Raw genomic sequence first — 27,492 nt, 5'->3', positions numbered from 1 at the left:
CCATTGTGAGCAAGTGACTAACTTCTGAAAGAGAGACAAGCAGCACAAATGCAATATAACATTCAGTTAAGAGGACGCATATGAACAGTATGGAGCTCATTTCAATTTACCAAGTTAAAATATATAGATACAATATAAAACAACTTCTGAATTCAGAAACATAACCCTGATTATCAACAGAATTTGTATATCTTACATGTGAAATATATTTCAGGTATATTTGTCATTGTTATTTTTGTCAAATGATTTTGTCATCATAAAATAAAACAGTAGTCATTCATTCTTGAACCACACACTGCTGTGAGGAGTCAAGGCCCTTCTGCATTTGCTTTCTATCATAAAGTCTACTCTGTGATATTCTGCAGCACATGATAAAACACCTTCTGAGCCTTATAAACCATCAAATCATCATGTTGTAAGACAGTACAATAACGTGCTAACTGGCAACACAAAACTCGAACGCACTTCACCCACTGAATGCTGCTCAATACAAAAACAACAAAAACAGTTTCGGGAATATGCAGAGCACAACACCTCCTTTCTCCAGTTCCGTGCTTGTATTTTGTGTCTGTCTGTTCATACTCCTGAACAGTAGGTGGCAGTATTGCACCAATGACTTGTTGGTTTGCAGTCATAATCAAAATCGGTTTTAGCCCTCCGTCTCTGTTTCACATTGTGCTACCGCTGTGCTGTTCGGTTTCTTAAACAGTGAACCGTTGTGGAAGGAGGATTTCACAGTATGGCGTTAAACCTCACCATCAACACAAGCAATCCGCCTCTAGGTGAGTTGCAGCGTGCGACCCCTAATAAGAACTTCTTCAATGAGTCTCGTGCGTGCACTTACTCACAGTTGGCTAGCGAGCTGTTAGCAAGCACTTCTACGTGTCAAATGAGATAAATTCTGTTTTAAAACTGTCCCTTAATGTGTATCATAACGATATAAATACACGAGTCCAAGACAATTAAAGACACTGGACCAGTCATTACGATTTGGTTGAGACGGAAGACATGTTTAAAGACATGTTTAAAAAAACAACATTAAAAGTGTACCACTTGTTCGTAATTGTGCCAATTTTGTAATAAAAACGAGCCGAATGTTTGCAACGCGAGAATGGACTACGAAGCAGCCATGTTGTTTATTTCAAAGAAAGAAGTAACTCATGTGACGTGGATTATATGCCTCACGTTATCTGAATTCAAATGAGTATGTATGCATGTCCATATAAGTTCAAATGGTGCGTGTATGACGTTGGCCAACCAGCTAGCGTTAGCTCATGAGAGAAGGCAGCACCGGCTCTGTAAGCTAACGTTAGCCAAGTTGACGTCGTGGCACTCAGCACCACATGTGGAAGTCGTTTCAATGAGCTAACGTTACATTACTCTTTGCAGCTTTCGCCGTGGGATGCCTATGAACAAAACGTAATGACGAACACAAAAAGTCTTTATGAACTCGGAAATAACACACGCACAAGTAGTACACACACGTTATGTATTAGTTGGCACAGTGTGCGTAGCTAACGCAGGTTAGCCCAGCTGGGTGGGTTTGGATTAGACGTATACAGTTACATGTTGCTAAAATGTATCAATAACATGACATATTTTACCAGTATGTGATTGTTTCATGTGTTCAACAAAGCTTTCCACTGGTTAGTGCGTCAAAGTGTCAGCTGCTAAACAGCGCCCTGTGCGTTTCCAGTTAAAACAGCAGGCTGATGCAAGCATATTGAAACGTTGTGTTGGAGGTGGAGTGCATCATTTTTGCATAATAGCTGATTGCTATTTCATTGTTGGAATGCTGTTAAGCATTCCAACTATTGTTATCCTGTTTCTTTATTCCACTATTTCTTCTGTCCCCCGTTTCGTCGCAACGCTTCTTGTTCTTCATTTTTTAAGCTACAGAAACCGTTCAACTATCAAAATGTTCAGATCCTTCAGCTCATGTCTGCTATGGCTTTTTCTATTTCTAACCTTTAAACCTTTTGAATTATTAAGCTTTTAGCAACTTTTTTTTGAATGGGATCTCTATGGAGAATATTTACAAATCCTCTTAAACTTCTTCAACTTTCAAATCCTTCAACTTCCTCATACTTTCAGCTACAGACACCATTTCAACTTTCAAATGTTGAGAAAACCCTCAACTATTGCCAACATCATTCAGCTTTTTGATATATTTTAAACTTTTTGAACTGCAGCAATTTAACTTTTATGATTTTTAAGCCCTTTTCTGACTTTATAATGGGTGTGTATTTTTACAGGATCTGTTCTTCAACTCATTCTTCCTCTCAATTATTAATATCGGAGCAATAGGAGCTACGGTTACACTCCTCTCTCTCTCTGTGTCTCTCATACAGTCATTCAGGTCTTAGGGATCTTTAGAAGTCTTTCCCCCCTCCTCCACCCCCCCCCCCCACACACACACACACACGCCATTTTAAAATACCAGCCCCACAGAATGAATCCTAACTGAAATGCTTGTGATGAGCCTGTCATTTAATAACCGGTTTGTGTTTATCTAACATTATGATTCTGTCTCCTCTCCCCTTCTCCCCCACACCCCACACCCCATTTCAAAATAAAAGCCCCAGAGAGTGAATTCTAACTGAACTGCTTGTGATGAAGCCTGTCATTTAATAACCTCTGTTTATGTGTCAAACATGATGATTATGTCTCCTCTCCCCCTCCCTCCCCCACCCAGTCCCACCCTTTCAAAAAAGCTACAGAAACCGTTCGAATATCAAAATGTTCAGCTCTTTCAGGAGAGGGGTGACATAACTTCATATTTGTAATCTTTCAACTTTTTGAATTATTCAGCTTTTTGCAATTTTTTTTAAATTGGATATCTATTTTCAGCAATGTTTTTGAGATTCATTTCAGCTTTCAGCATTCCAACACATTTTCAGCAGGAAATGCTTTTTCTAGTTTCATTTGCTTTGCACCAGCACTTTGCACACGGGCAATCGTTGGTCAGTGGTTGAGGTGGTGCCCACAAAACTCAGTCTTCCTCTTTAAAGTCGAACCTAAAAAGTAAAACCATCTCTGCAGCTCTTCCACCAGACATGTATGGTAGACTGTTGAGATGTACCGTAAGGGTATGAGACAAAGACAAAGGAATGCTGAGAGCATAGAGCGGCTGTGGTTCAGCAGGTAGAGCGGGTCCACGACTCCTCCAGGCCATAGTGATCAAACATTAGTTGTGTGAATGAGCAGCTTGTGGCAGCCTCTGCTATCAGTGTATGAATAGGGTAAATGTTGGCATGTAGTGTAAAGCACTTAAAATGTTCAGAAGGCCATATATTAATGCATGCTAAACTACATAATTAGTCTATTTTGTATTCAAATGTTTATTTTTTCTCTAACCTGTTAAAATCTTAAGGGATGCCTCACTTCTTTTCTTATCCCAGAGAATTGTCTATGTATCTTCCGAGGATCTTTCGGTTGAGCTTCGAGCTGATGTGCCATACTACGTATATGCATTGATCTCAAGTCCATGGCATCACAGGAGTTGTTATGCGAAGCCGCTCGAGTACTGACACGTTATAAAACCACTGCATAAGGCAGGCAGTACCGCTACAAAGATCGCATTTAACAGAGTAACGTGAAACACCGGAGTGAGCATGCTTTGCATCACAGGACCAATTCAACCGGTTCTCAAACCAAAAATGTTTGTGAAGATTGACTTAATTGCTCTAGATTCTCGAAACAAAGTTGAGTTGAGGCTGTTCAGCCATGTTTACAGAGACTCACGGCAAACTCTTCACCCTGGATTTTCTCCTCTGTCCTTTTCAGCAGCGCTGCTGACAGCAGAGCACGTGAAGGGCAGTGTGCAGGTATCCGTGGAGGAAGGCAAAGACACCCAGCTTCACGTCTCAGAGTAGGTGACATCATTGTTTCGTCAAATTGCTCGCTGAGCTCCAACGGCGTGCTGTAGAAAAAGTTGTGCAATTTTGGTGTTTCTATTATTTCTCATTTATTTCTACTCCGTGCGCCCTTCACCTCCCTCAGTGCGATCCAGTTCAATGATGCCAACTCCATCAGTCGGTACTTGGCCCGGGTGGCTCCAGCTCTTGGCCTCTACGGAGCCAACATGATGGAGCAGACTGAGGTGTGTGTTCGTGCATGTGAAGTGATGTTTTGTTCTGTTCGGTGATTTTTACCCGCTCATTTGAGATGCTGTCTGGTACCTGCAGGTCGACCACTGGTTGGAGTTCAGTGCTCGGTGTCTGTGTGGTCCGACTGCTTTGAGCGAAGCGCTGGGTGGATTGGATAAGGCCCTTTCCCTGCGGACCTTCCTGGTTGGACATACCCTCACCCTGGCTGACCTGTCCATCTGGGCTGCTCTCAAAGGTCAGTAGTACCATACAGGATGTACCAGTTTGGGTCTTTGCCACGTTCTCTGTCTGTCTATTGTAACGTGGACTTTGTTCCGCTTAAACGGTGAAATGGAGCACTACAGGTTGTGGTTGCTTATCTGCAGGTCGTGGGGAATGGCCGAGCCAGGGCAAGTCCTTCACCCACGTCAACCGCTGGTTCTCTTTCCTGAGCTCGCAGGTTCCCTTCACTGCTGTGGGAAACAAGTATGCCAGTAAGAAAGCTCCATCGAGCAAATCCAACGTACCGGTAAGTGTTATTTCAGTCATTGTTAAGCGATTTGTGATTTAATGTTCAGCCAAGCAGGACCGATCTGGAGTGTTTGTGCTCACTTAACTGGAAAAAAACCTAATTTATAGTGTCTTAGTGTGAATATTTTTGTTAACAACACAAGCTCTTGTCTATGTATTTATCATTTCTCTCTTGTAAAACACACTTCTCAATCCTCACAGATTCTTTGGTGTTTTTATTACGTTTGTGATCAGTTAACTCAAACCGAATCTTTGTTTGACCTCAGTGGAACTCACTTTGACTGTTTGTGTCCCTGATTGGCAGTCGGATGACAAGAAGCAAGATGTTGGCAAGTTTGTGGATTTGCCCGGAGCTGAGATGGGCAAGGTGGTGGTTCGCTTCCCTCCTGAGGCCAGCGGGTACGTTTTGATCTGGAGTTTCGGAGAGCTTCATGTTACACATGGTCGTTTAGTACCTTTCTTAACGGAGACCAATTTTCTATCTCTCTCTGTGGTCAGATACCTGCACATCGGCCATGCCAAGGCTGCTCTGCTCAACCAGCACTACCAGGTCACATTCAAAGGCAAGCTCATCATGCGCTTCGACGACACCAACCCTGAGAAGGAAAAGGAGGACTTTGAGAAGGTAAGATGTGAATTAGTTATTTCCATGCCACCTGTAAGAAATAGTACTGTCACAAAAAAAATAACTTGCCACAAATGTGTTTTGTGTTCTTATTTCTACTTGTCTTTATTGCTTCTCAGGTGATCCTGGAAGATGTCGCCATGCTCCAGATCCATCCAGACCAGTTCACCTACACCAGCGACCATTTTACCACCATAATGGGATTTGCGGAAAAGCTGCTCGCTGAGGGCAAAGCGTACATCGACAACACGCCTCCTGAGCAGATGAAGCTGGAGAGGGAGCAGCGCACCGAGTCCAAATGCAGAAACAACAGTACGCCCGGGGGGCGGGGGACACCCCACGTTCACCAGTCACAGTGAAGGTTGAAGCTACAGTGCGGATTTCTGAACACCCTGAAACTACATCTTCTCTTTTTCTCTCTCTCTCCTGTGTAGCGGTGGAGCAGAACATGAAGATGTGGTCGGAGATGAAAGCTGGGACAAAGAGCGGTCAGACCTGCTGCATGAGGGCCAAGATCGACATGAACTCCAACAACGGCTGCTTGAGAGACCCCACCCTCTACCGCTGCAAGAACACTCCCCACCCTCGCACCGGAAAGACCTACAAGTACGTAATTCAACAATTCCTGGGAGGGGCAAACTACATTGTTAGTTTTATTGATTTGAAAAAAACAAACGAAACGATTTGCACTTGAACATCTGGAGTATTTACCTCACATATTGGACATATTGAAATACCCGACAAGTATTCATTGTTCAAACTGTCCCCCCTCATTTTTTCCAGCGTCTACCCAACATATGACTTTGCCTGTCCCATCGTGGACAGCTTGGAGGGTGTGACCCATGCCCTCAGGACCACCGAGTACCACGATCGTGACGAGCAGTTCTACTGGATAATCGACGCACTGGGCCTCAGGAAGCCCCACGTCTGGGAGTACGCCCGACTCAACCTCAACAACACGGTGCTGTCCAAGAGGAAGCTCACCTGGTTTGTCGACCAGGGATACGTGGATGGATGGTAGGTCTAGTTTAATCAATCTGTTGACTGATGCTTCGTCGTGTGTCTATCCGGAATGTTTAAGGCGTCTATTTCTTCTGTTCCCTCTTGGTGGCCTTTTCACAACCTCCTCTACCACCCCCTGTCTCCCAATGCCCCCTTTATTCCTCCCTTCTTCTCTTTACCCTTACTCTAGCCCCATGTTGTTTTATGTGTCTTCTCATCTCGTCCTCCAGGGATGACCCTCGCTTCCCCACTGTCAGAGGAGTCCTGAGGAGAGGAATGACCGTTGAGGGTCTGAAACAGTTCATAGCAGCCCAGGTACATCTGTCATAGTTAGAGACGGGCAGCGCAAAAGCCCGGATTCCTCCCTGATGACATTCTCACCTCTCTGCCAGAAAAAAAAACCCCACATGAAAACATTTTCATTTTCACATGGGCTTTGATGGTTAAGCATACTTTTAAACATTGCGTACAACACAATCTACATCTACACAATTACCTTTTTTGTTTCCACTTTTAAGTGTCAGAATCAAGGACTTAAGAGAGTTAGCAAATATCTCAAATCTAATTATTTATAGCTTCACTGTTCCATAGAGTGCAAAAGGCTTTCGCATCAGTTTAAAAACGTGTTTTTCTTTTATCCCGCCTCCTTCCAGGGTGGATCTCGGTCAGTGGTGAACATGGAATGGGACAAGATCTGGGCCTTCAATAAGAAGGTACATTTTTCTCCTTTGTCTTCTCACATCTAGGCCTGTTGGAGTGAACCTAGCTGTACACTGAAATGGTCACGATGAAACTGTTTAAAGGGTCCCTCTGTGGGCCATCGTTGAACTGTAACTCGTAAGATACAACTGCAGACAGTTTTGAAGATTGAGGGTTCATTTTACGTGAGTTTGACTTGGCTCGTATGTTGGAGAATGTTCGTAATGAATCTGACGCTGTAATTGGCAGAGGTTCAGAGAACGTGGGTTCGCTGCTGGCATGGCTTCTTTCTGCTTCGCCGTTCTCATTCTATTGAACGCTTTCATTTGCTACCTGGTTTCCTGCCTCATTACCTCACCCTCCATATCACCCCCTGATAACACCGAAAACTTCAAAAAAACCATGTCCCACGTTTGATTGCAGTCATGTTTTGTTGTCCCCATTTTCATCTGTCTGGACGCCATGTTGCTTCCTCTGTGTGGTTTTTCCTTGCTGGCAGTCGCTGCTTCATCCCAGAGTCAAGTAAAAGGTGTGAAGCTTATCGTTTAAAAATGCACATAAACGGAGACGGCATCACGTCTGAATGGTGGAGTTGAAAACAGAGTCGAAGGATTCATCAAGGACCACGAAGAGCTACCCAAAGTAGCGATGACAGTTGGCGTCAGGATTTAGGAACAAACTTCGGCTTCATATGCATGTTCCACTAACCCACTCCTCCTTGCCCTCTTCAGACAGTTTCAGGACCCCAAAATTTCTTGCCAATATTTCAATTTGCTGTAACAGCCGCTCATGTTTAAATGTGGTTACAGACATTCTTCACAGTCGCTTTTGATGGTCAAATATTAAGCACATTTCAATCATTTATTTGTCTAATTTATATTTTATTTATCCGTTTTGTTTTGGGTTGGGATTCCTTAGCCCCGAGTATAGTGTTGCTGCATAACTAATCTTCATAAAGACATACCTGTGAAGGCCGAATCTGTAGGTAACGGGGTTTTTGGCATCGGAAGCTTTGCCGGTTTCCGTTTGTAGTCTGAGTAGCATCGACCTATCACGTGTGAGCAGGCTGCAGATAAACAGTCCATGCGGAACACAATGGCTGAAACGCAATCCCGGAACCCATCGGCAATCATCTGACCATCATTTAGCTTTTTATAAGCGTTTTGATTTCATTTATCTGCATTAACTTGCAGATATGTTTTTCGAGATTAGGCGTCAACTCTTAACTCAAACTCCATTCTCTGGTCTCAAGTTGCTAATCAGGCTGTAAACGAGGACGGAAGAGCAAGTCTTGGCTGCTGGCCACACCGCAACCCCAGAAATATTTGCGGTTGTTTCAAGAGGCTAAATCGTCATCAGCCCGATGGCCGATGGGCTCCGAGATAGACGCATAAGAGACCAGCGTCATAGATGGAGGTTAGCGTGATGTTCCCTCAGGGCAGGAGTTGTAGGTGGCTGGAGGTGGAAACACTAACAACAAACGATAACAGGAAGGTGTAACGGTTGCAGTGAGAAATAATGTAAACGTTCCATTCTATTTAAATGTGTCTCTACCTCTCTCCTCTCTCTCTCTCTCTTCCTCCCTGTATCTGACATTAAATAGCATCTCACTCTTCTGTTTCCAAGCTGCCAATTAGCTGTCTGAAGGTACTCCCGCTCCTCCTCCTCCTGCTCATTTTCACCCACTCCCTCCCCGCTTTCATCATGGGCTGGTTTATCTGAAATGAGCTGTGTGCTTGTTTTGGCTTTGAAGAAAGTCAATGTGGCTGTTTGATTCGAAATGGAGGTGTTGAGGGGAGATTTTTGGGGGGGGTTTAGTTTTCTATGTTCATGTTAAAATAGATCCTAGCTTTTATCACAAGTAATGGAGAAAGAATAAGACATAACGCCAGGATGTTGTGGAAGCGCTTCAGTACAGGAGATGCCATTTGCTCATATTCAACACCAAACCAGTTATCTGACTCATTATAAGTACTGCAGTGAGACTGCATTGTCAGGATGCTCTAGTCTGCAGCCCTTCTGTGATCTAGAATGATTTAAAACTCAGAGTGAGATGGCTAGAATTAACAGAGGGATTTTCAAAATGCAGATTTGAATCTGTACAAAACAGACTGGTGACATAAACTTCTAAATTTATATGTAAAGTCAGACAGTCCTTCACCAGAGACAGTATCACATCCTCCTCCCTTAATGTGCTCCTCTCCATCTATTCCCGTCATCCTTTAATCCATTGCAGCTTTTTGAGCGAGCACCTAAGACGTTTCCTCTTCATTTTATTTAGAATATCCACTTCATTTAACACGTTCATTCCTTTATGTGAGCTTTCAAAAGTGCATCACACTTTAATTTCCGAAGTCACCATAAATGTTTATTTTTTAAAATTATGATTATTTTGAATGAGCATGCAAATGTATTATTAATAGTTTGAAGAGTGTCTGGTTCTATATTCTGAGGAAACTGAGCTTATCATCTGGTTCCATTCCATCAGTCAAAGCAAAAGACTGTTGTTTGTGAATGTCTACTTCTATTGTACTTGTACTGTGAAGTAGTTTCCATTGAAGTAGACGCTTCTCTGTGATCGCCTGGTGTAATATATAGTTTGTTGGTGGTGTTGGTCTGTTTCTGCATTTGGGCTCTTAAACACTCGAGCTGGCTGGTAAACGAGTGAAAGTGAAAGCGGACTGAAGAAGCAGCTGAAGAAAAGGCTCGTTTCCCTCGACTCGCTGATTCGTTCATGAAATCGGCTTTTCTTTCTCCACTCGTCTTTCTTCATGCTTTCCCCGTTTGTCAGTTTCTGAGCTGGGTTTAGTTTTCGATCCATTTTTGATTTGTTTTTTAAAGAAAACCGTTCATGAATTCAGTTGCATCCTTCTCTGCTTTGTCCTTTCATTACTCAGCATTTTGTATGTAGAGATTGTTACAAAGCACCGGTCTGCTGCTTCTTTTACTGACCTGTATGTGTGTGTGTGTGTGTGTGTGTCGTTTTAGGTGATTGACCCGGTAGCTCCCAGGTACACGGCTCTGTCCAGCTCCTACGTGGTTCCTGTCTCCGTCTCAGAGGCTACAGAGGAGATGAAGGAGGTGGCCAAACACCCTAAGGTTAGAGCAACACTGTTATCAGCAGACCTCCAACTTGTGATGTTTGTTTGTGCCTGGAGAAATTCTGATGCAGGAGATAAAGAAAAAAAAGTGTTGACTTTTTGCCCTCTCATCTTCTGTTGTGTTCAGCACCTGTTCAAGAGTTTCTTTTTTCGTTTTTTTTAAACTTTTGACATACATTTTTCTCTCCACTACAACACTTTTTTCGCCCTGAGCATTGCTGTTAACTGCTCTGATGGTGTGCAGAGCATTTACAGCCGTGTACTACAGACGGGCAGTGTGGTAGAAGTGAAAAGCAACAGGAGGCGGCTGTGCTGCATGTTCACACCCCATGAAGAAGCTCCGTCACCTGTTGGTGTCCACACATGTTTTGAACAGCAATTCAGTTCTGTGATTCTGTTACAAACAACGCTGTACTACTGGACACGTGGAGCTTTTAGAAGCCATTGTAATCTCATTTCTGTGTCCATCCAGAACGCAGAGGTGGGCATGAAGAAGATTTGGTACGGACCTCGAGTTCTGGTTGAAGGAGCCGATGCTGAGACCTTCTCAGAGGGAGAGATGGTCACCTTCATCAACTGGGGCAACCTCATCATCACCAAGATCAACAAGTATGTGGGATCATTGCTCAGCTCATCCGGATTGTTGTAGAGAGTCGCGTGGAAGTAACGAAACGCTTCCTTTTATCTCTGCTCAGGGGGGCCGACGCTAAGGTCGTGTCCATGGAGGCTCGCCTGGCCCTGGAGAACAAGGACTTCAAGAAGACGACGAAGATCACGTGGCTGGCCGACACAAACAGTGCCCCCCTGGTGCCCACCGTCTGCATAAACTACCTGCCTCTCATCTCCAAGGCTGTCCTCACCAAAGACGACGACTTCAAGGAGTACATCAATAAAAACACCAAGGTCTGCTCTGCGACGCGTGTTCTTAATCACACGGCGTGCGTCGCATTTCTCATTTTCAAATGTTTCGTTTTGGTTGATCGTCTCGTTGTCGCTTTCTCAGCTGGAGGAGAAGATGCTCGGCGATCAGTGTCTGCAGAGCCTGAAGAAAGGGGACGTCATCCAGCTCCAGAGGCGGGGCTTCTACATCTGTGACCAGCCGTATGAGCCCGTCAGGTGAGAGGGAAGGACCCAATTTCATGGAGATCAACAAATACGTGGATCTCACTCATGTCTGTCGTGGTTCTGTCTGTGTCTAACTGTGGTTAACATCTTCAGTCCCAACAGCTGTAAGGAGAGTCCCTGTGTGCTGCTCTACATTCCTGATGGACACACCAAGGAGATGCCGACCGCTGGATCCAAGGACAAGAGCAAGAGCCAGGCCTCCAGCAAAGCAGTGAGTGCTCTTGAAGAAAACCCCATCCAAATGTTGCTGTATGCATTATGCCCAATTATATCTGTGAATCAGACTTGTAATCAGTGTATAAGACCTCTTAAATGAACACTGTAACAACAGCAAAGAGCTGCACTCTGGCGCTCACCTCAAGTCAGCTTGTTGATTATTTAGACCAAAGTGCACTCTGATCGCTTGTTTCTTAGCTTCCGCTAATGGTGGATGTGAAATGACGGCGGGAGACCGCTGTATAGTCTGAAGAAGGGAAAAGGGGAGTTCAGCCCTGGGCTGGCGACAGACAGAAGTTCTAAGAGGAGTTAGCTGTTTTGGGACACCAACAGCAGTAGAAGCAGGAACCTGGGCGCTAGTGATTGCTAACTGATCCAACCAGTAATGATAACGAGACTAAGAATAGATGAGCTTTGAGTGTAGATTTACCAGAAGAGTCTCTTTGACGTCTGGGATAAACTGGTACCCGTCAGGTTCTTGCTCTTCTTGTGTTTTTGAATCTGCCTTTCCTCTCGTCTCAGCCTGCCCCCACCCCAGCCACAGCTGCCCCAGCCACAGCTGCCCCCACCCCAGCCAAAGCTGCCCCCACCCCAGCCAAAGCTGCCCCCACCCCAGCCACAGCTGCCCCCACCCCAGCCACAGCTGCCTCCACCCCAGCCAAAGCTGCCTCACCCCCTGCCCCAGCGCCTGCCGCAACCTCAGCCAGTGACTTGTTCTCGAGCATCATAGCACAAGGTGAAGCTGTCCGTCAACTAAAGGTTGCCAAGGCTCCTAAAGACGAAGTGGACAAGGCAGTTCAGCAGCTGCTCTCCCTAAAGGTACGTCAGCTGTGATGAAAAGCAATAAAAAACACCTGATTTATTCAAATGTTTGCTATCTCATTTTTACGGTCTCTCTCTGCAGGCACAGTTTAAGCAGCAGACCGGTATGGACTACAAGCCGGGCATGGCCGCTCCCACCTCTGCTCCAGCCCCGCCCACCACATCAACAGACTCCGCCTCTTGTCCGTTCACCCAAATTACCCAGCAGGGCGAGCTGGTCAGGAAACTGAAGGCAGAGAAGGCACCCAAGGTATCTAGATGTTCAATAACTGTGTCCACATCTGCTTGTCCACTCACTCTTCATGTCCACATCCGTCAGTCAGTCGTCTGTCCGTCCATTAATATTGTGCTGAGCGATTCGTCCAGTCATCCCTCGTGTCCTCATTTTTTGTCCTGAATGCTCACGTCCAAAGTCGTTTGTCTAGTCGCTCGCTGCTCGTGTCCCAAGTTATTTGTGCTGTCATTGCGCATGTCCCCACGTCGTTTGCATGCCAGTCAATTTCATCCATAACTACCTGCAACGATAAGCTGGTTTGTTGGTGGCACCAGGACCAGGTTGACGTAGCAGTGAAGCAGCTCCTCGCTCTCAAGGCGGAGTTTAAAAAGCTGACTGGTCAGGATTACAAGCCTGGGATGGCCCCTTCCGCTCCTGCCTCCTCCTCTGCTCCATCTCCTGCGACCTCCTCCTCTTCCTCCTCTTCCTGCTCTTCTTCGGGCCTGTATGAGCGTGTTTCACAACGGGGGGAGAATGTGAGGAAACTGAAGTCTGAAAAAGCCCCCAAGGTATTGGTGTATGATCAAGACGCTGTCAATATAACATTTGACTGGATAGAGGTAGAAATCATTTCAGGCTCACTAGCTAGTGGCTGATCCAAAATAGTAATTTCAAGGCACGGAGAAGTTCTGCAAATAAGATTAAACTCGGAAAGTTGAGAAAAAGTCATGGAAATCTGCTTCACAGATCCCTGTACAACAGAGTATATGTAGTTCGAGGGCTAGTTCTGGTCTTATTTGATATGCTTCATTCAATGATTGTCAAACAGGATTATGCAAAAGACAAGTCTTAGTAGAACATATGAGAAAGGGATTCCGAATGGTTCCAGCGAATGCCACTTAACCGATAAGTCCCCGTTTCGATTCCAACCGTGGGACCTTTGCTGCATGGCACACTCCTCTCTCTCTCTCACGCATTATCGAATCTGCCTCTACATTTTCCTCTGTCCAAGAAACGGAGAAACAAACCGCTGTTCTTAGCTGCCGACTGGGCTACAGTGGGAAACGTCTTACTGGTGTTTGTCCTATATGCTGAATCACAGCTGATTACTTTGGGCTGTCAGTGAAGTTTACTCGACGTCCAAACGTAGCCGAAGACAAACAAGCAATCTTGCGCTTGAAAGACGTCTACTATCAGTCGATACGTAGACATGACATCGACGCTAAAACAAAGCTAGATTTGTGCTGGCCTGGCCAGTGATTTTTATCAGCACAATACCAATATTTTTACCCAGGTCTTTTGCTGATTATGCTCATGTGTTGATACAACAGTGTTTACCCATTACAGGATAATGGAAATATGAAGTGAGTCACAGTATGCTTGTCCGTGTGTCCCCAGGACCAGGTTGACGCAGCAGTGAAACAGCTGCTTGCCCTGAAGGCCGAATACAAACAGGTCACAGGTCAGGACTACAAGCCTGGAGCGGCCCCAGTCCAGACGGCCCAGGCCCCAGTCCAGACGGCCCAGGCCCCAGTCCAGACGGCCCAGGCCCCAGTCCAGACGGCCCAGGCCCCAGTCCAGACGGCCCAGGCCCCAGTCCAGACGGCCCAGGCCCCAGTCCAGACGGCCCAGGCCCCAGTCCAGACGGCCCAGGCCCCAGTCCAGACGGCCCAGGCCCCAGTCCAGAACAGCCCTAGCTCTGCCCCTGCTGCCACCGGCCTGTATGAGAAGGTCTCTGAGCAGGGAGAAGTGGTCAGGAAACTGAAGGTTGAAAAGGCGTCCAAGGTGAGACTATAACTGCAGCATCACAACCACTACATATCCATCTGGTACCAGTGTTTGACCTGCTTTCAGAGTCTTTGTATTGTTGGATAGTCCTGCAACTGTCACTGCTGCTAGACCTAAATGGTTCTCTCCGTGCTGGCTCTTCATCAGGATCAGGTAGACGCTGCAGTGAAGCAGCTGTTGGCTCTGAAGGCAGAGTATAAACAGCAGACCGGACAGGATTACAAGCCCGGATTGCAAGCCCCAGGTAGCCAGGCCCAGACCCAGTCCAGCGCTTCCTCGACCAAGTCCGGCTCTCCCGCGCAGGGCGAGGAACTCTTCTCCCAGGTGACCCAACAGGGAGAGCTCGTGAGAAAGTTGAAATCCGAGAAGGCCCCCAAGGTAAGGCGCAAGTCACAGAGTGTTGAATACACAGGTAGTACTGGAAAAGAAAAGAACCACAACTCTCTTTCCATTTCAGGACAAGGTGGATGAAGCCGTGAAGACTCTCCTGGACCTGAAGAGCAAGTACAAGACGCTTACTGGACAGGACTACAAACCAGTGGCCGCTGCTGGAGCCACTGGAGGAGAGGACAAAAACCGCAAGGAGAGGGAGAACAAGTCTGAGAAACAGGGAGGAGGAGGACCAGGAGGAGGGAAGAAGGGTAAAGGAGACAAAGCCAACCAGGGCAAGGAGGCTTCAGGAGGAGCAGGAGGCTCAGGAGAGGGTCAAGGACCTAAGAAACAAACACGGTGAGAGACTGGAAACGGATATAGAAGAAGAGGGTTTGAGAAGTAGATCCAGCTGATGATAAACTAGCGCTTTCCTCCTCTGGCAGTCGTGTGAACTGTTACCAGCCGGCACAATGTTAATGAAAATGATTATGATGTGATTTTTGCTCAAATCTGTAGTTTCTATTCTGAAGTGTGGAGAATAGGCCAGAACTACTCTGCAGTACGGCAATATTTAATTAAAAATGGTATTTTCACACATTTCTCCTTCGCCTCCTACGATTTTATAATTGCTGCAGTTCATGTTGTGATTTTGACAACATTTCAATCAGCTGTGTGGCTTTAACACTGAGGAACAAAATGTTATTGCACTTCTTTTGCATCCGAAGTCAACTTTTCTACCTGGAACCCTTTCAGCCTCGCTCTGTAAGTGCAGATTTAACCTCCCGCAGCGTTTTCTAAGCATGAACCTGCTTTCAGTTGTCGAACTACAGTCGTCCCACATGAGCAGCACGGCTCTGCAGACTGAAGAAAGGTGTGTGGAGTTACAGGCAGTTAGATGAACACATGTATGGCGAGATTATACGGCAGCTACAGTTGGTTGTTCTGGAAATGATTTGGCTAAAATTGACGGTTCAGTGGAGTCATGCATTTTCTGCTTTGGACACGATATAGATTGTTGAGTGAGGTGCTTCACTAGCGAGATGCATTTGTGTTGTACGGAGGTGTTGATTTGTTTCCACAAAACAGTGAACATTCAGCGGATGGTTTCATTGAAACCGTACGATGCCGTGAGTTGTATGTTTTTAGTCTTTAAGCAAATACTGGAGCGGTGACAGAGGCACATGCTTGGATTTCTTACCTGGACACTGAAGATGGATGCTACAGTTGCTTAACGACTGAAGAGGTTTTGTTTGTATTCAAGATTTGGTGAGTTTTTAATGGTTGGTGTGTTTTCCCTCTGCTTGATCAGTGCTTGTAGTCTGCTGTAAGCCTTATGGATGAAATGTGATCGCTCTTTGATACACTGCACAACTAATATATATATTTAAACATCTATATCCTGCATGGTTTTCTATCCAGAGTAACTACAGAACACACCAGCACTCTTAAAGGTTTTGATCTAAGATGCAAAAGTATAAAAACCTCTGTTCCTCGGATAAAGACTCTTAATCATGATCACACTATCGCCCCAATAATGGAGATGAGGGTTTTGCCTTCATGGTGCAGCTCTATCTCCGTGTTGTCCGTTAGCAGTTGGAAGCCGGTTTGCTGGCTTCATTGCTACTGATGTGAGTTGCATGGTTGTCTCTGGGAATGGCTGTGTGTTTTGTTCATGCACTTGAGTACTCTTGTGCCTGCACTAGGGCTGTATCGAACAGTTCGAAGCTTTGACGCTTCATTCGTAACGTTTCCCCCAAAATTTGAATTCTAAATCAACATTTGAATGCTGTGCAGCAGCTTTGTTCTTACTCTACAGTGATAGTATTGGTTTAATGCTATCTTACTCAGTGATAGTGTTGGTTTAATACTATCTTACTCAGTGATAGTCTTGGTTTAATACTATCTTACTCAGTGATAGTATTGGTTTAATACTATCACTGTAGAAGTGGATTCCAGTGGAGGCTGCAGAGGATTGTTTCCGACTAGCATGATCTTTGTAAAGTCAAAATGTATACAGGTGGATGGAATCGTTTACGAAATGCACAACATGTTTTTATCAAACGAAATATTCCGCCTCACTCCATCTTTGTTGGCGTTAAGCCTTTAAAAATCGACTGAGGTCAAAAACAGTTTTCTCTCGCTTGCCGCACTCAAAGGGTGGCACATCCGTATTCACGGGCCGGTCAAGCAGCGATCTATCAACACCATCAGTTACATTCATACAACCGCAAGAACACAATCTATTGTTTTCCTTTTCTGAGGGGGATGACGATCTAAGCGTCCTTCAAAAAGCTCAGCAGAAGTTCTGAATGTAGAAAAGGACGTTGGGTACAGCCCGAACCTGCGCCTCGACTCACTAACCAGGAGGCCTGGCCTGACATATTATCGTTGTGTTCATTTCCCATAATGCTCTGCAACTGTGTTTGGGCAGCGCTTCATCGCCACTGCCTTTTAATTTGACACGCTATTCTTTCAGTGAACTGAAAGTTTGATTGGAGAATACTCAAATAAACAGACAAAAACTATCTTCGCTTCTTCAAACACGTGACGTCTACACACATAAATAACAAATAAAATGTGTGATTTACAAAATTAGAAACACCGTAGCACACAGTACACTTTAATATGTGTTGTATTGCAGTGTTTTGGACCTCTTGATTTCAAGGTTGCGTCGCGCTAACATCGCTGTCTGTCTTTTGGCAGGTTGGGCTTGGAAGCCAAGAAAGAGGAGAACCTGTCTGACTGGTACTCTCAGGTGAGTTGCCCCAATAAAACCACTTTTAAAATCCCGATCTTTATCTGAAACGTCTTTTGAAAATTCCTCAACGTAATGTTGCTCCTCCCCTTCCAGGTCATCACCAAAGCGGAGATGATTGAGTACTACGACGTCAGCGGCTGCTATGTGCTGCGGCCCTGGTCCTACTCCATTTGGGAGGTCATCCAAGAGTTCTTTAACCAGGAGATTAAGAAATTGGGCGTTGAAAACTGCTACTTCCCCATGTTCGTCTCGCAGGCTGCCCTGGAGAAGGAAAAATCCCACATAGAAGATTTTGCTCCAGAGGTGAGAGGACCTCCCTTTGGTCAAATAACGTAATGGAGGGGAAGAAAGAATAACAGAAGTGTACTTTACTGAAACAATAAGAAAATGAACAATATAACTGCACAACTTTAATAATCATAAAATACAATAATTTGAATGGTGATGTCGCCATCTCTGTCAGGTTGCCTGGGTAACCCGGTCAGGAAAGACCGAGCTGGCGGAGCCCATTGCTGTCAGACCCACCAGTGAGACAGGTCTGAACCACAGCTCCTTCATGGACTATAGACGCATGCAATGAACTTCATATGTAAATAGCTTTTTTATTCATGGTTTTGCTGTTCCATATGAACCTGTGGTCTGTTTTGTTTTGCTTCAGCCATGTACCCTGCCTACGCTAAATGGGTCCAGTCCCACAGAGACCTGCCAATCAAACTCAACCAGTGGTGTAACGTCGTGGTCAGTATCCTCCCACAGTCACAGCTACTCCACACCTACCATTTATACATCTTTACTTCGTAGTTTCAAGCTTGTTCAAAAACTGGTACAAAGAAGACTGACGTATTTTTCTCTCCCCCGCTTCTCCCTCCAGAGATGGGAGTTCAAACACCCCCAGCCCTTCCTGAGGACGAGAGAGTTCCTGTGGCAGGAGGGACATTCAGCCTTTGCCACCAAAGAGGAGGCAGCTGAGGAGGTAACGGCCCCGGCAGCGCTGCCTTACATCTACCACGAGCGCGCCTCTGTCTGTTATGTCTGATGAAATACACCACAACTGATGTGTAACAGCGCAGCACATTTACAGTCCCAACATTTGTGCCGTTGTTTTAACGATGCTGTATTGTACAAAACTAAGTCTTTGTGTGCTTCACACATTATGTGTCTGCAGGTGCTTCAGATCCTGGACCTGTACGCCAGGGTGTATGAGGAGCTGATGGCGATCCCCGTGGTGAAGGGGAGGAAGACGGAGAAGGAGAAGTTTGCCGGAGGAGATTACACCACCACGGTGGAGGCATTCATCTCTGCCAGCGGCCGAGCCATTCAGGTACTGTGGTATACTGGTTGACTTCATTTGATCCCTTCACACAGAGGCCAGCAGAATATTACGTTTAATTCCTTTGACAGTGATTCGTGATCATTTTTCTCTTCATTTCGACACTTAGTCCTCATGCAGTCGGACAGCGATTGGTTAGAGTTGATGATGTAGAACAAAGTAGGCGTTGCACTGCAAAACAAAAGATAAAATCATCTTGCCTTGTGCCTCCTCAGGGTGCTACGTCTCACCACCTCGGTCAGAACTTCGCCAAGATGTTCGATATCATGTTTGAGGATCCGAAGAAGCCGGGCGAGAAACAGCTGGTTTTCCAGAACTCCTGGGGAATCACAACCAGGACCATCGGTGTCCTCACCATGGTCCACGGAGACAACATGGGACTCGTACTGCCACCCAGGGTGGCCTGCGTGCAGGTAGACACACCGAGACGTGGAAATACAGCAGGTTGACTGACAAATGTGTAATAATGACATGCCATTTAAGCCCAATTCACCTGCTTTGTTTTATATCCCTCTCTCATACAGCACTGGGTAAAAAGTCTCTTCTTATTTCCAGGTTGTCGTCATCCCATGTGGGATCACTGTCTCTCTGCCGGAGCAGGAGAAGGAGGCAGTGTTGACCCAGTGCTCTAAGTACACGACCAGGCTGCAGGATGCTGGCGTCAGGGTGAAGACTGACCTCCGAGACAATTACTCCCCAGGATGGAAGTTCAACCACTGGGAACTCAAGGTCAGAAATAATAGGTTACTGAAGTGCTTTATCTAAAGGCAGCAATATGAGACATCGAAAACAAAGAAGGGAAGAGTCACCACAGGCAGGATTGTTGTGAAGGCATTGATAGTGACTGCGTCTTTATCTTTCTCTCTCTTTGTTGTTTCTACCTCTGTATGTCTGCGTGTTTCGTCCAGGGAGTTCCTATCCGTCTGGAAGTGGGTCCTAAAGATATGCAGCAGCGTCAGTGCGTCGCAGTGAGGAGAGACTCGGGCGCAAAGGGGACAATTCCAGAGGCCGAGGTGGAGAAGAGGCTGGTCGCCATGTTGGCGGACATCCAGAACAACCTGTTCAACAAGTAAGATGCAGCACTACACTCTGCTAGAAACTTGACATATGAGCATTCAAGTACAACCGACCACAGAAAGGCATGTTTTGTAGTTATGGAAGAAAAAGCTGCAGTGAAACCTTTCTCGCCTCACTGAAAGGATTTTAACACCATGTGTCTTCCTTTCATGTGATAGAAGAAAGACAAGTGGGCAAAATTTTAAATGATCATGTGTCCCCCAACCAGCTGGGGGCAGCATTGTGTCAGAACCGATGTACACTGTGACGGATCCAGCTGCCAAACGAGAATACACAGCAGAATGAAGAGACGCTTACGTGGCGTTCGTAAACATACAAGAAGACTGATGAAAGTGTGTGTGTGTGTGTGTGTGTTTGTCAGAGCTTCAGACGACCTGAAGAGTAACATGGTGCCCGCAGACACGATGGAGCAGTTCCAGAAAGAGTTGGAACAGGGCAAGGTGAGGAACACAAACCGCCACATGCGGCACACAACGTTCAAATTGTCTGTCTCTCACCTGAGGGAACGATTGACAATACATTCACCTTGCTTGGTAGATTGTCCAGATCCCGTTCTGTGGAGGGAACGAGTGCGAAGATTGGATCAAGAAAACCACTGCCAAGTACGTCCAACATGTCACCGGCCAAAACGATTGAGTTCATGCTTTGTTTAACCCGACAACCAAGCCGACCACATCATTACAGTACAGATGATGTAAAATATACATATGCAATAAGCACATCCAGGGGGGTAAAAAGTCATTTTCCAACGCATGTATTCAAGATTCAGGTTGTTTGTAAAGTACTATATATGATTCTTCCCATTCACATCCTTTTTTTTTGTTTTTTTTTAAATACCAAATGTTAAATATTAGTGTTTCCTGGCCGTGTTGACCCCATTTTGCTTTGTGTTAGAATTTCAACCATTAAAAGACGTTGTTGTGCTTGGTGGCCCTGTAGGGACCAGGACCTGGAGCCTGGAGCTCCTTCCATGGGAGCCAAGAGCCTCTGCATCCCCTTCTCACCCCTGAGGACACTGCAGCCCGGTCAGATGTGCGTCTGCGGCAAGGAGCCTGCCCAGTACTACACCCTGTTCGGACGCAGCTACTGAACACCTGCTCTGCCGGAGCACGTGGATGAACAGCTTCGTCAAAAAGGGCTTTCCTAGCTTCTCTCATCTATTTCTTTTTGTATGATCTCTTGTGAGTGTATAGGGTGACAGGTGTATGAGGTGACTGGACTGTGGAATTAGAATGGGAAGATGTTTTGTTTAAACGTATGTTAATGTAGTTATCTGGAAGAAAGTGGAGGTGAAAGAAACTGTTTTAACTCTTTGAATTCCGTTATGAGAGGAAATGGTTGTGTGGCGCTGCTTCTCCCACATGGCTCATTGCTTTTTAAAGGTCTTACTAAAAGAACACTAACTGTCCTGCAGTGGTTGGTTTTAGCATCGCAAGTAAAACCAGAAACTAAGGAAATATTACATCTTTACGATCCTCTCAGAATTGATATTTTTTTTATAAGTTCCTACTCAACACTGTCATAAAAAGGTTTGATTAAATTGTTGTTAGTAAAAGTTTCTATCAAGTACTAATTCAGTGGGTCTGCACCTTTTTTGAAATCTGGAAACGTTCTCAAAACAAACAAACTTACATTGCCGTCTGGGGAAAAGTACTCGATGCCTGCCCACAGTCTCCTCTCTCGCAGCTAAACTGTCTCAGGAACTCAGGCTTGATATTAATTAGTCTCAAGCTTAATATGAATTCCTCAGATCCACCTAAAACCAACTGACATGAAGCTGTGAGCATCTGAATATGGTAAATATGAATGTAGTCACCTGCCGATACTCTCCTTTAATTAACTCTGCAACGTGTCCGTTATACAATTATTACCATGGAAAACTGCTCTGTGTTTTTGATCCATAATAAAGATTGATGGAGCTCAGTTGGTCCTTTATTATTTGTGTTGCCAAAAGAAAAAGAAATGCAAGTGTTACACATGTCAAATGAAGAAAGGTAATGTAAATGTGGTAATGGACTGAAATAGTCCTAGCTTCATTTGTTACATAACACTGAGCCTTTGTCTAGCCAACAGATCACAACTGGCACTTCCTGTCTCCATTTTCAAAATAATATTGTTTGCATGTGTTGAGTGCTTCACTTCGAATGCAAGTGCTAAAAAGAGAATGCTCGACCTGATTACAGCGCCAACGAGCTCACACGAGGTGAGGGTTAGGAATACATTGGCAATACTCAGACACTTATTTATCCAAGGACCGGTTACGGGACGTTTTTTTCCTCATCTTCTAACCAATCATTTATGTTTATTCCGTAGTGACATAAGGAATACTGTACACCGACAAACTGTAAACAGATACTCTATGCGAGTATCATACTTCACTGGAGCAGAGGAGTCTCCGCGGTGACTGTCTCGCACCTCCAGTCACCTCATCTGCCAAATCTTGCACATAAGGATCGTGTAACGGAGCAAAGTGTGGAAATAAAAGCCAGTGACAGCTCTCTCGCACAATCACTCTATATCCTCATTGTCAATCGCGATCGTAATGCCATATTTTCAACAGGCACTGCATTGACAACTATAAAGGAGGAAGTTCTTCTGACGGGTCAATGGACCACCAGCGCTGTCCTGCAATGCAAATGAATTCTGCTTCTCCCATCTGCTTTTAAAGGCGTCTTTTATTTTTGGAATCTGGCGCCGGAAGCTGTTTCTGTTGAAGTTCCCCGCAGCCTAGTCCCGCTCCCTGTCAGTCCGCCCCGTGCCGAGCTGAGGTCCTGCTTCGTACGGTCTGTTCGCGAAAATGAGCGACAAAGGTCTGTCAGACGAGGCAGCGACATCGGCTTGCAAAGATGGAGACCCGATCACAAAGGTAAGTCTGTTGTCGTCCTTTTTTAAACTTCTACCAGACACCAGGAAACCCAACAGGCCAACGTCTCCCAGGCAGGCTGAGCGAGATCTGCGCACTGCGTCCATTATCGGACATCGAGGTTTCTTCTCAAATGTGCGTTAGTTACCCGGTGACCAGTGATGCGCTTCTGTAAAACAAGTGTGCCCATGCTCACAGCGAGTGTTGTAGCCACGTGCCCATTTCAGGTAACTCGTATTTGGTGTGTTTTCTTAAATACGGGGCTGTTGTAAGCTAGCTAACTTGCAGCCCAACTTTTTTTCGTGTGGACAGAAACTCACTCCAAACTTGTTGGAAAAGTTGAGACGTGATTTTATCAAAGCATGCGTAACAACAAGTCTAACACAAAAAACTGCCCGTAAGTTGGCCTGAATAACTTGTGCTCTCATGCTCTGGCGCAAAGCAAGCGGGACTGTGAACGGCTAATGTGGGCTGAGTTGCAAGCAACTAAGTTAGCGGGCTGAAGCTAACCAGGCTAATGAATCCACATCCACAGGTTTCACTTAAGTGTCTCCTTATACGTGTTGTCGTCCTCACTGCCCGCCATTTAACGTCCCTCCAACTGTGTTGCCTGTATTCTTTCTCAGACCGTGTATACAACTTTGTACATACAATACCATAATAATATAATCAATCAATACACGGTCAGTAATCACAATATCTCCCAAATTGGCTGGGCACTGGAGATTCCCATCTCTTCCGCATGCACGTGTTAACTTGGGGTCGTTTGGAGTAGCTTCTTCAAATATTTGCTCTGGTGGTTCTTCACCTCAATCATCAAAGTCCACGCTCAGGACTTTAAAGAATGTGCCTCCAGGTGAAGTGTGAGCAGGATCCCGGAATCAGAGTCCACAACTGATGGAGTTTGACGCTGAGGAATAAAAGAGATGTCATAATACTGTATGGACACCCGTAGAAACCTCTGATGCATCATGATCCTCTCCTCTGCGGTTTGTTTGCTTCGAGTTTACCACATAATCAGATTTTAACAGCGTAACTAATTGCACAGCTTCTGTGTCATCCCATCCCAGAAGTGATGACTTTAGCAACAAGGTGGCAGAAGAACTGTTTGGGGAGTAGGGGGAAATGGGTTATGCCGCAGCAGTGTTTTTGGGGAGTTTCTATGACTGTGTTGACACTTTTGCACATAGTGAAAGTTTGACACTGCTGGAGGGAGGCCACAGGAAAAGGGGAACGGTTGCTAACCCACAGAGATAACGCTCAACTGTGACACGGACACAGAGCGGCGCTTGTGTTCTCGCACTCGTGGGACATTAGGATCAGAGGGAAAACGAGCTTTGCATACGTTGCGATTCACGAGACGGGTTTCTTCTCGCATCAGTTCTGACACATTGAACATATCAAAACACACAATTTACCTGCAACCTACGAGCAACGATCCTTCGTGTCGCCGTTTGCTCGCAAATCGCTTCTGTGACACGGGCCCTTAGCTTTTTAGGACACCATCGGACCTCACTTACCCAAACAGGGCTGATCCGCTGTGTGTGGCGATACCGGCCGAGGCGTAGCTCACATATATGTGGTGATCATTTATTTATATGCGCCTGCTCGCACAGAGGTGTAGTTTGGCTGGAATCCCTTTTCTCACGAGTGAGTGCCAGGGTGCAAATTTTGTTCCTCTGCTGGAATTCAGCCACGGCCAACCGAGATTCATACCCTGCAAGCAAATGAGTCTGGAAGGCTTCGCATATCTTTGTAACATAATGATATAATACACTTCTTTATATAAAACATCTACTATCCCTGCTGCGCCTTACATCTCACGTGTTAATCCTTAGTGTATTTCTATTTCTCCTGTGGTGGAAGCAGGGCCTGCAGTGTTTCTGGCGAGCACTTTTCAAATGCACATTCTACTCACCGGGAATTAGCATAACGGGAAACACCCTGACGAGCCTCAAATGTGGGCTAACATGGGAGCTTTTGAATTTGTTTGTGGACAGCTATTTTTGTTCTACTTTATTTTGTTTTGTATTTGCACACTTGAACATTTGAATTACTGTTCCATCTGCATTTTAGAGGAACGATAACCTGACATCCTTGTAATCTTTGTGATTTGATTCCTTGTGTTGCCGACCACTTGACTGAGAGTGTCTTAAAGCTCTGTTGTTGTTGATGTTTCTGTGTCTTTAGGATTTCATGATGCAGCAGACTATGCTGCGGGTTAAAGATCCGGCCAAATCCTTGGAATTTTACACCAAAATCCTCGGCATGACGTGAGTGTGTGGTGTGGGCTTCAGTTCAATGAATCTATATTTCCACTTGCAACAAATTATTCCCAAATAGTGACATAATGCAAATTTTTTGGAGCTGCTTTTGTGCGCGGGTTGTTGAGCACGTCTCCCATACGCAAACTGGACTTGGTGGCTAAAGTGTGGTTTTGTCTTCCAGGCTCCTGCAGAAGTTTGACTTCCCCGCCATGCGCTTCTCACTCTTCTTCTTGGGCTACGAGGACAAGAAGGAGATTCCCACAGCTGTGCAGGAGAAGACGGCCTGGACCTTCTCCAGGAGAGCCACCATTGAGCTGACGCAGTAAGGGTCTTCAATAGGAGCTTCTTTTGTCTCGTTTCTTCTTCTCTTCATTTCCGCTCTTACCTTCTTGTACCCCCCCCCCCCCCCTCCTGTCTTTCAGTAACTGGGGCTCTGAGGCTGATGAGAGCCAGTCTTATCACAATGGAAACTCAGATCCACGTGGCTTTGGTAAGACAGAAAAGATCAATTGAACTATATTTGAAAGTGAGATTTACAATTTCAAGACTTTGTTGTCCCAAATGAGAGCGCTTTCTTGTATGAAGGCATCTACTATATGATTGTATGCACTTGAAATTTAGCAACACACAGTAAAGGGATGAAACACTCTTGGTTAAACTGTAACGTTTTCGTGGTCTTCATCTGTGTTTTAAAAGTTCATAAGCCAATTCATCTGTCATTGATTCCTTTTTAACAATACATTTTATTTAGCTTTCTACGTGTTTACCGTTACTATTTGAAGGCTCACTAGAGTGAATGTTGTGCAGCTGGATTGTGGATTTATTGTGACCCGTCTCTGTGGCGTTAACAGGACACATTGGAATTGCAGTTCCCGACGTCTATGCGGCCTGCAAACTGTTTGAAGAGCAAGGAGTGACGTTCGTCAAGAAGCCAGACGATGGTAAGATGTGACGTGTTTGTGGATACGAGGGTCATGGACAGTACAATCACTAAGACTACCGGTAGTCTTTTATTTGTTTACCTTAAAGCTTTCTTTATTTCTCAAAGTCCCGTTTTAGTGTGCTTGACTAATCAAAATGGAAAATGATTCAAACTGAAATTAGGGTTGAAACCATTCATACAAGAGAGAGAAGTCTTGATTCAAATTCTCTGGATGGGCAGTAATAGCTCAAATACACTGCAATAAAGGTGAAACACTAGCTTTCTCACAGGTAATGTTACTGTATATTTAATTTCAACACGGCACAGTGTTTCATTCACGTCGCCCCAAGGTTAATAAAGCAATACATTTGATGTTTGCAAATTCTAAACCGATAATAAGTATTTCTACTTTCGCACCTTTTTATGTATTTAACAAAAGATATAAGCGATGTATCGTCCTAAAACACTGTATAGACTGGCTGGAGCTTTCCTTTCACTGCCTCATTACGTAACAACAGTACCTGTATTGTCATTACTGCACCGAGGTTAGAACGCACTCATTCAGAAAGTATTTCACACATTTATTCTTACAGCATGAACAACCCCCCCCCCCCCCCCCCCCTCTTATTTCCTCCTCAGGTAAAATGAAAGGCTTGGCCTTCATTCAGGACCCTGATGGTTACTGGATTGAGATCCTGAGTCCTAACAACATGGTGTCCATTACCTCCTAACGGCTATGACGGCGTGCTACCGGCTGCAGCGGGAGGGGAAGAATGGAGCAGGTTCACTTGCACAATGGCAACCGGTGCGCCGTGGCACGGGCTGGACAGCTGACCAGCAAATAGATTCGCTACCGGAGTTAATTCCTATGAACTACATCCGTTTGTATGGGTCTTCAAAAAGTGATGCCGGAATAAACGTGGTATTACTGTATCATAAATGTGAAAGCCACCGTTTAAACAAAAATGGATTTGTGATTTCTTGTAGTTTCGAGAGACGAAGCAAAAAAAAAAAGTAACTTTTTGTTAAAACACTAAAGGGCAGTGGATCCAAATGAAGATTAAAGCAAGCGATAAAAAGATGACCTGGGTTTTTATCACATTTCAGTCACAAAGAGAATGTGAGTTACAGTTTTAAAATGTTTTCAGAATTGGTTATTTTAAAGTCAAATCTGAAAGAATTCTCATATAGTTCTAAAATCCACCACATGGCTGCTATGCACCTCACGGCCGTCTGTCAGCTCTGTCTTTAAATTTTGAGCGTCTCTTCTCTGGCCAACAAATCTCCGCCGGACTGAGCTCCCTTGCCTGTGCCGTTGTTTCTGGTGAGCGTTAACTTAGAAACAGCCTTGGCTCTTGTTTGCACAGCACATCTGTAAACCTTAGCAGCTTTTCACTTTTGCTTGTGCGAATAAAGAATACTACTGAGAAACTTTTGTGAACAAATGTATTGAGTAACACCCTGAAAAGGGACCTGACTTTGAAGCCCTTTTGAAGACGGCATGGAGAGAAACCTCCCCAGTGTCCACGTGGTCTTCTGGTCAGCATCGCAGACCAGCAGAAGGCCAATAAGCCTTCCTCGTATGGCGGCTGGATTAGTTTGCAGGATAAGTGGCAATGGTACAGTGGAGATGAGCTGGACTAATCCTGCTCTGTGGATTCTGGTGAGGCGGGGTAAAAAGGAAAGTAAGTA

General features: G+C 45.2%; 2 protein-coding genes across 4 annotated transcripts; both read left to right on the top strand.

The window, feature by feature from the left end:
* The first annotated feature begins 637 nt into the window (after window positions 1-637).
* Window positions 638-21,687, top strand: eprs1 (glutamyl-prolyl-tRNA synthetase 1). Of its 3 annotated transcripts, none has more exons than XM_079288277.1 (35): window positions 638-782; window positions 3,787-3,871; window positions 4,003-4,102; window positions 4,188-4,344; window positions 4,475-4,617; window positions 4,924-5,018; window positions 5,118-5,244; window positions 5,364-5,556; window positions 5,679-5,850; window positions 6,028-6,261; window positions 6,477-6,561; window positions 6,900-6,959; window positions 9,934-10,044; window positions 10,519-10,655; window positions 10,742-10,949; window positions 11,050-11,162; window positions 11,265-11,382; window positions 11,910-12,206; window positions 12,292-12,459; window positions 12,759-12,992; window positions 13,822-14,208; window positions 14,359-14,589; window positions 14,669-14,940; window positions 17,287-17,338; window positions 17,435-17,644; window positions 17,805-17,877; window positions 18,000-18,079; window positions 18,213-18,314; window positions 18,507-18,662; window positions 18,887-19,084; window positions 19,227-19,400; window positions 19,580-19,740; window positions 20,110-20,188; window positions 20,286-20,350; window positions 20,688-21,687. In XM_079288277.1, exons 1-35 carry the CDS (start codon window positions 740-742, stop codon window positions 20,836-20,838), a joined length of 5,271 nt encoding a protein of 1,756 aa, XP_079144403.1. In that variant the 5' UTR covers window positions 638-739; the 3' UTR covers window positions 20,839-21,687. The 3 variants fall into 3 exon arrangements, with proteins under 3 accessions (XP_079144403.1, XP_079144405.1, XP_079144404.1); XM_079288278.1 differs by having other exon boundaries at window positions 645-782; window positions 3,790-3,871; XM_079288279.1 differs by lacking the exon at window positions 12,759-12,992.
* A 743-nt stretch (window positions 21,688-22,430) lies between these two features.
* On the top strand, window positions 22,431-27,225 carry LOC306789658 (lactoylglutathione lyase-like). Its single transcript, XM_079285711.1, has 6 exons — window positions 22,431-22,614; window positions 24,802-24,884; window positions 25,060-25,200; window positions 25,301-25,368; window positions 25,730-25,819; window positions 26,440-27,225. The coding sequence occupies exons 1-6, from the start codon at window positions 22,546-22,548 to the stop codon at window positions 26,529-26,531; spliced, it is 543 nt and encodes a 180-aa protein (XP_079141837.1). The 5' UTR covers window positions 22,431-22,545; the 3' UTR covers window positions 26,532-27,225.
* The last annotated feature ends 267 nt before the right edge of the window (window positions 27,226-27,492 follow it).

Source organism: Melanostigma gelatinosum, assembly GCF_949748355.1.
Source record: "Melanostigma gelatinosum genome assembly, chromosome: 2".
Lineage (NCBI taxonomy): Eukaryota > Metazoa > Chordata > Actinopteri > Perciformes > Zoarcidae > Melanostigma > Melanostigma gelatinosum.
This window is presented reverse-complemented; position numbering and strand designations above follow the sequence as displayed.

Bases quoted from the DNA above. Each gene is read 5' to 3' on its own strand.
- eprs1 (XM_079288277.1), top strand. From the start codon at position 740: ATGGCGTTAAACCTCACCATCAACACAAGCAATCCGCCTCTAG. The intron at 14,941-17,286 runs GTGAGAGACTGG...GTCTTTTGGCAG, and splicing joins GGACCTAAGAAACAAACACG to GTTGGGCTTGGAAGCCAAGA. The intron at 20,189-20,285 runs GTGAGGAACACA...CTTGCTTGGTAG, and splicing joins AAGAGTTGGAACAGGGCAAG to ATTGTCCAGATCCCGTTCTG.
- LOC306789658 (XM_079285711.1), top strand. From the start codon at position 22,546: ATGAGCGACAAAGGTCTGTCAGACGAGGCAGCGACATCGGCTTGCAAA. The intron at 24,885-25,059 runs GTGAGTGTGTGG...TTTGTCTTCCAG, and splicing joins ACCAAAATCCTCGGCATGAC to GCTCCTGCAGAAGTTTGACT. The intron at 25,820-26,439 runs GTAAGATGTGAC...TTTCCTCCTCAG, and splicing joins CGTCAAGAAGCCAGACGATG to GTAAAATGAAAGGCTTGGCC.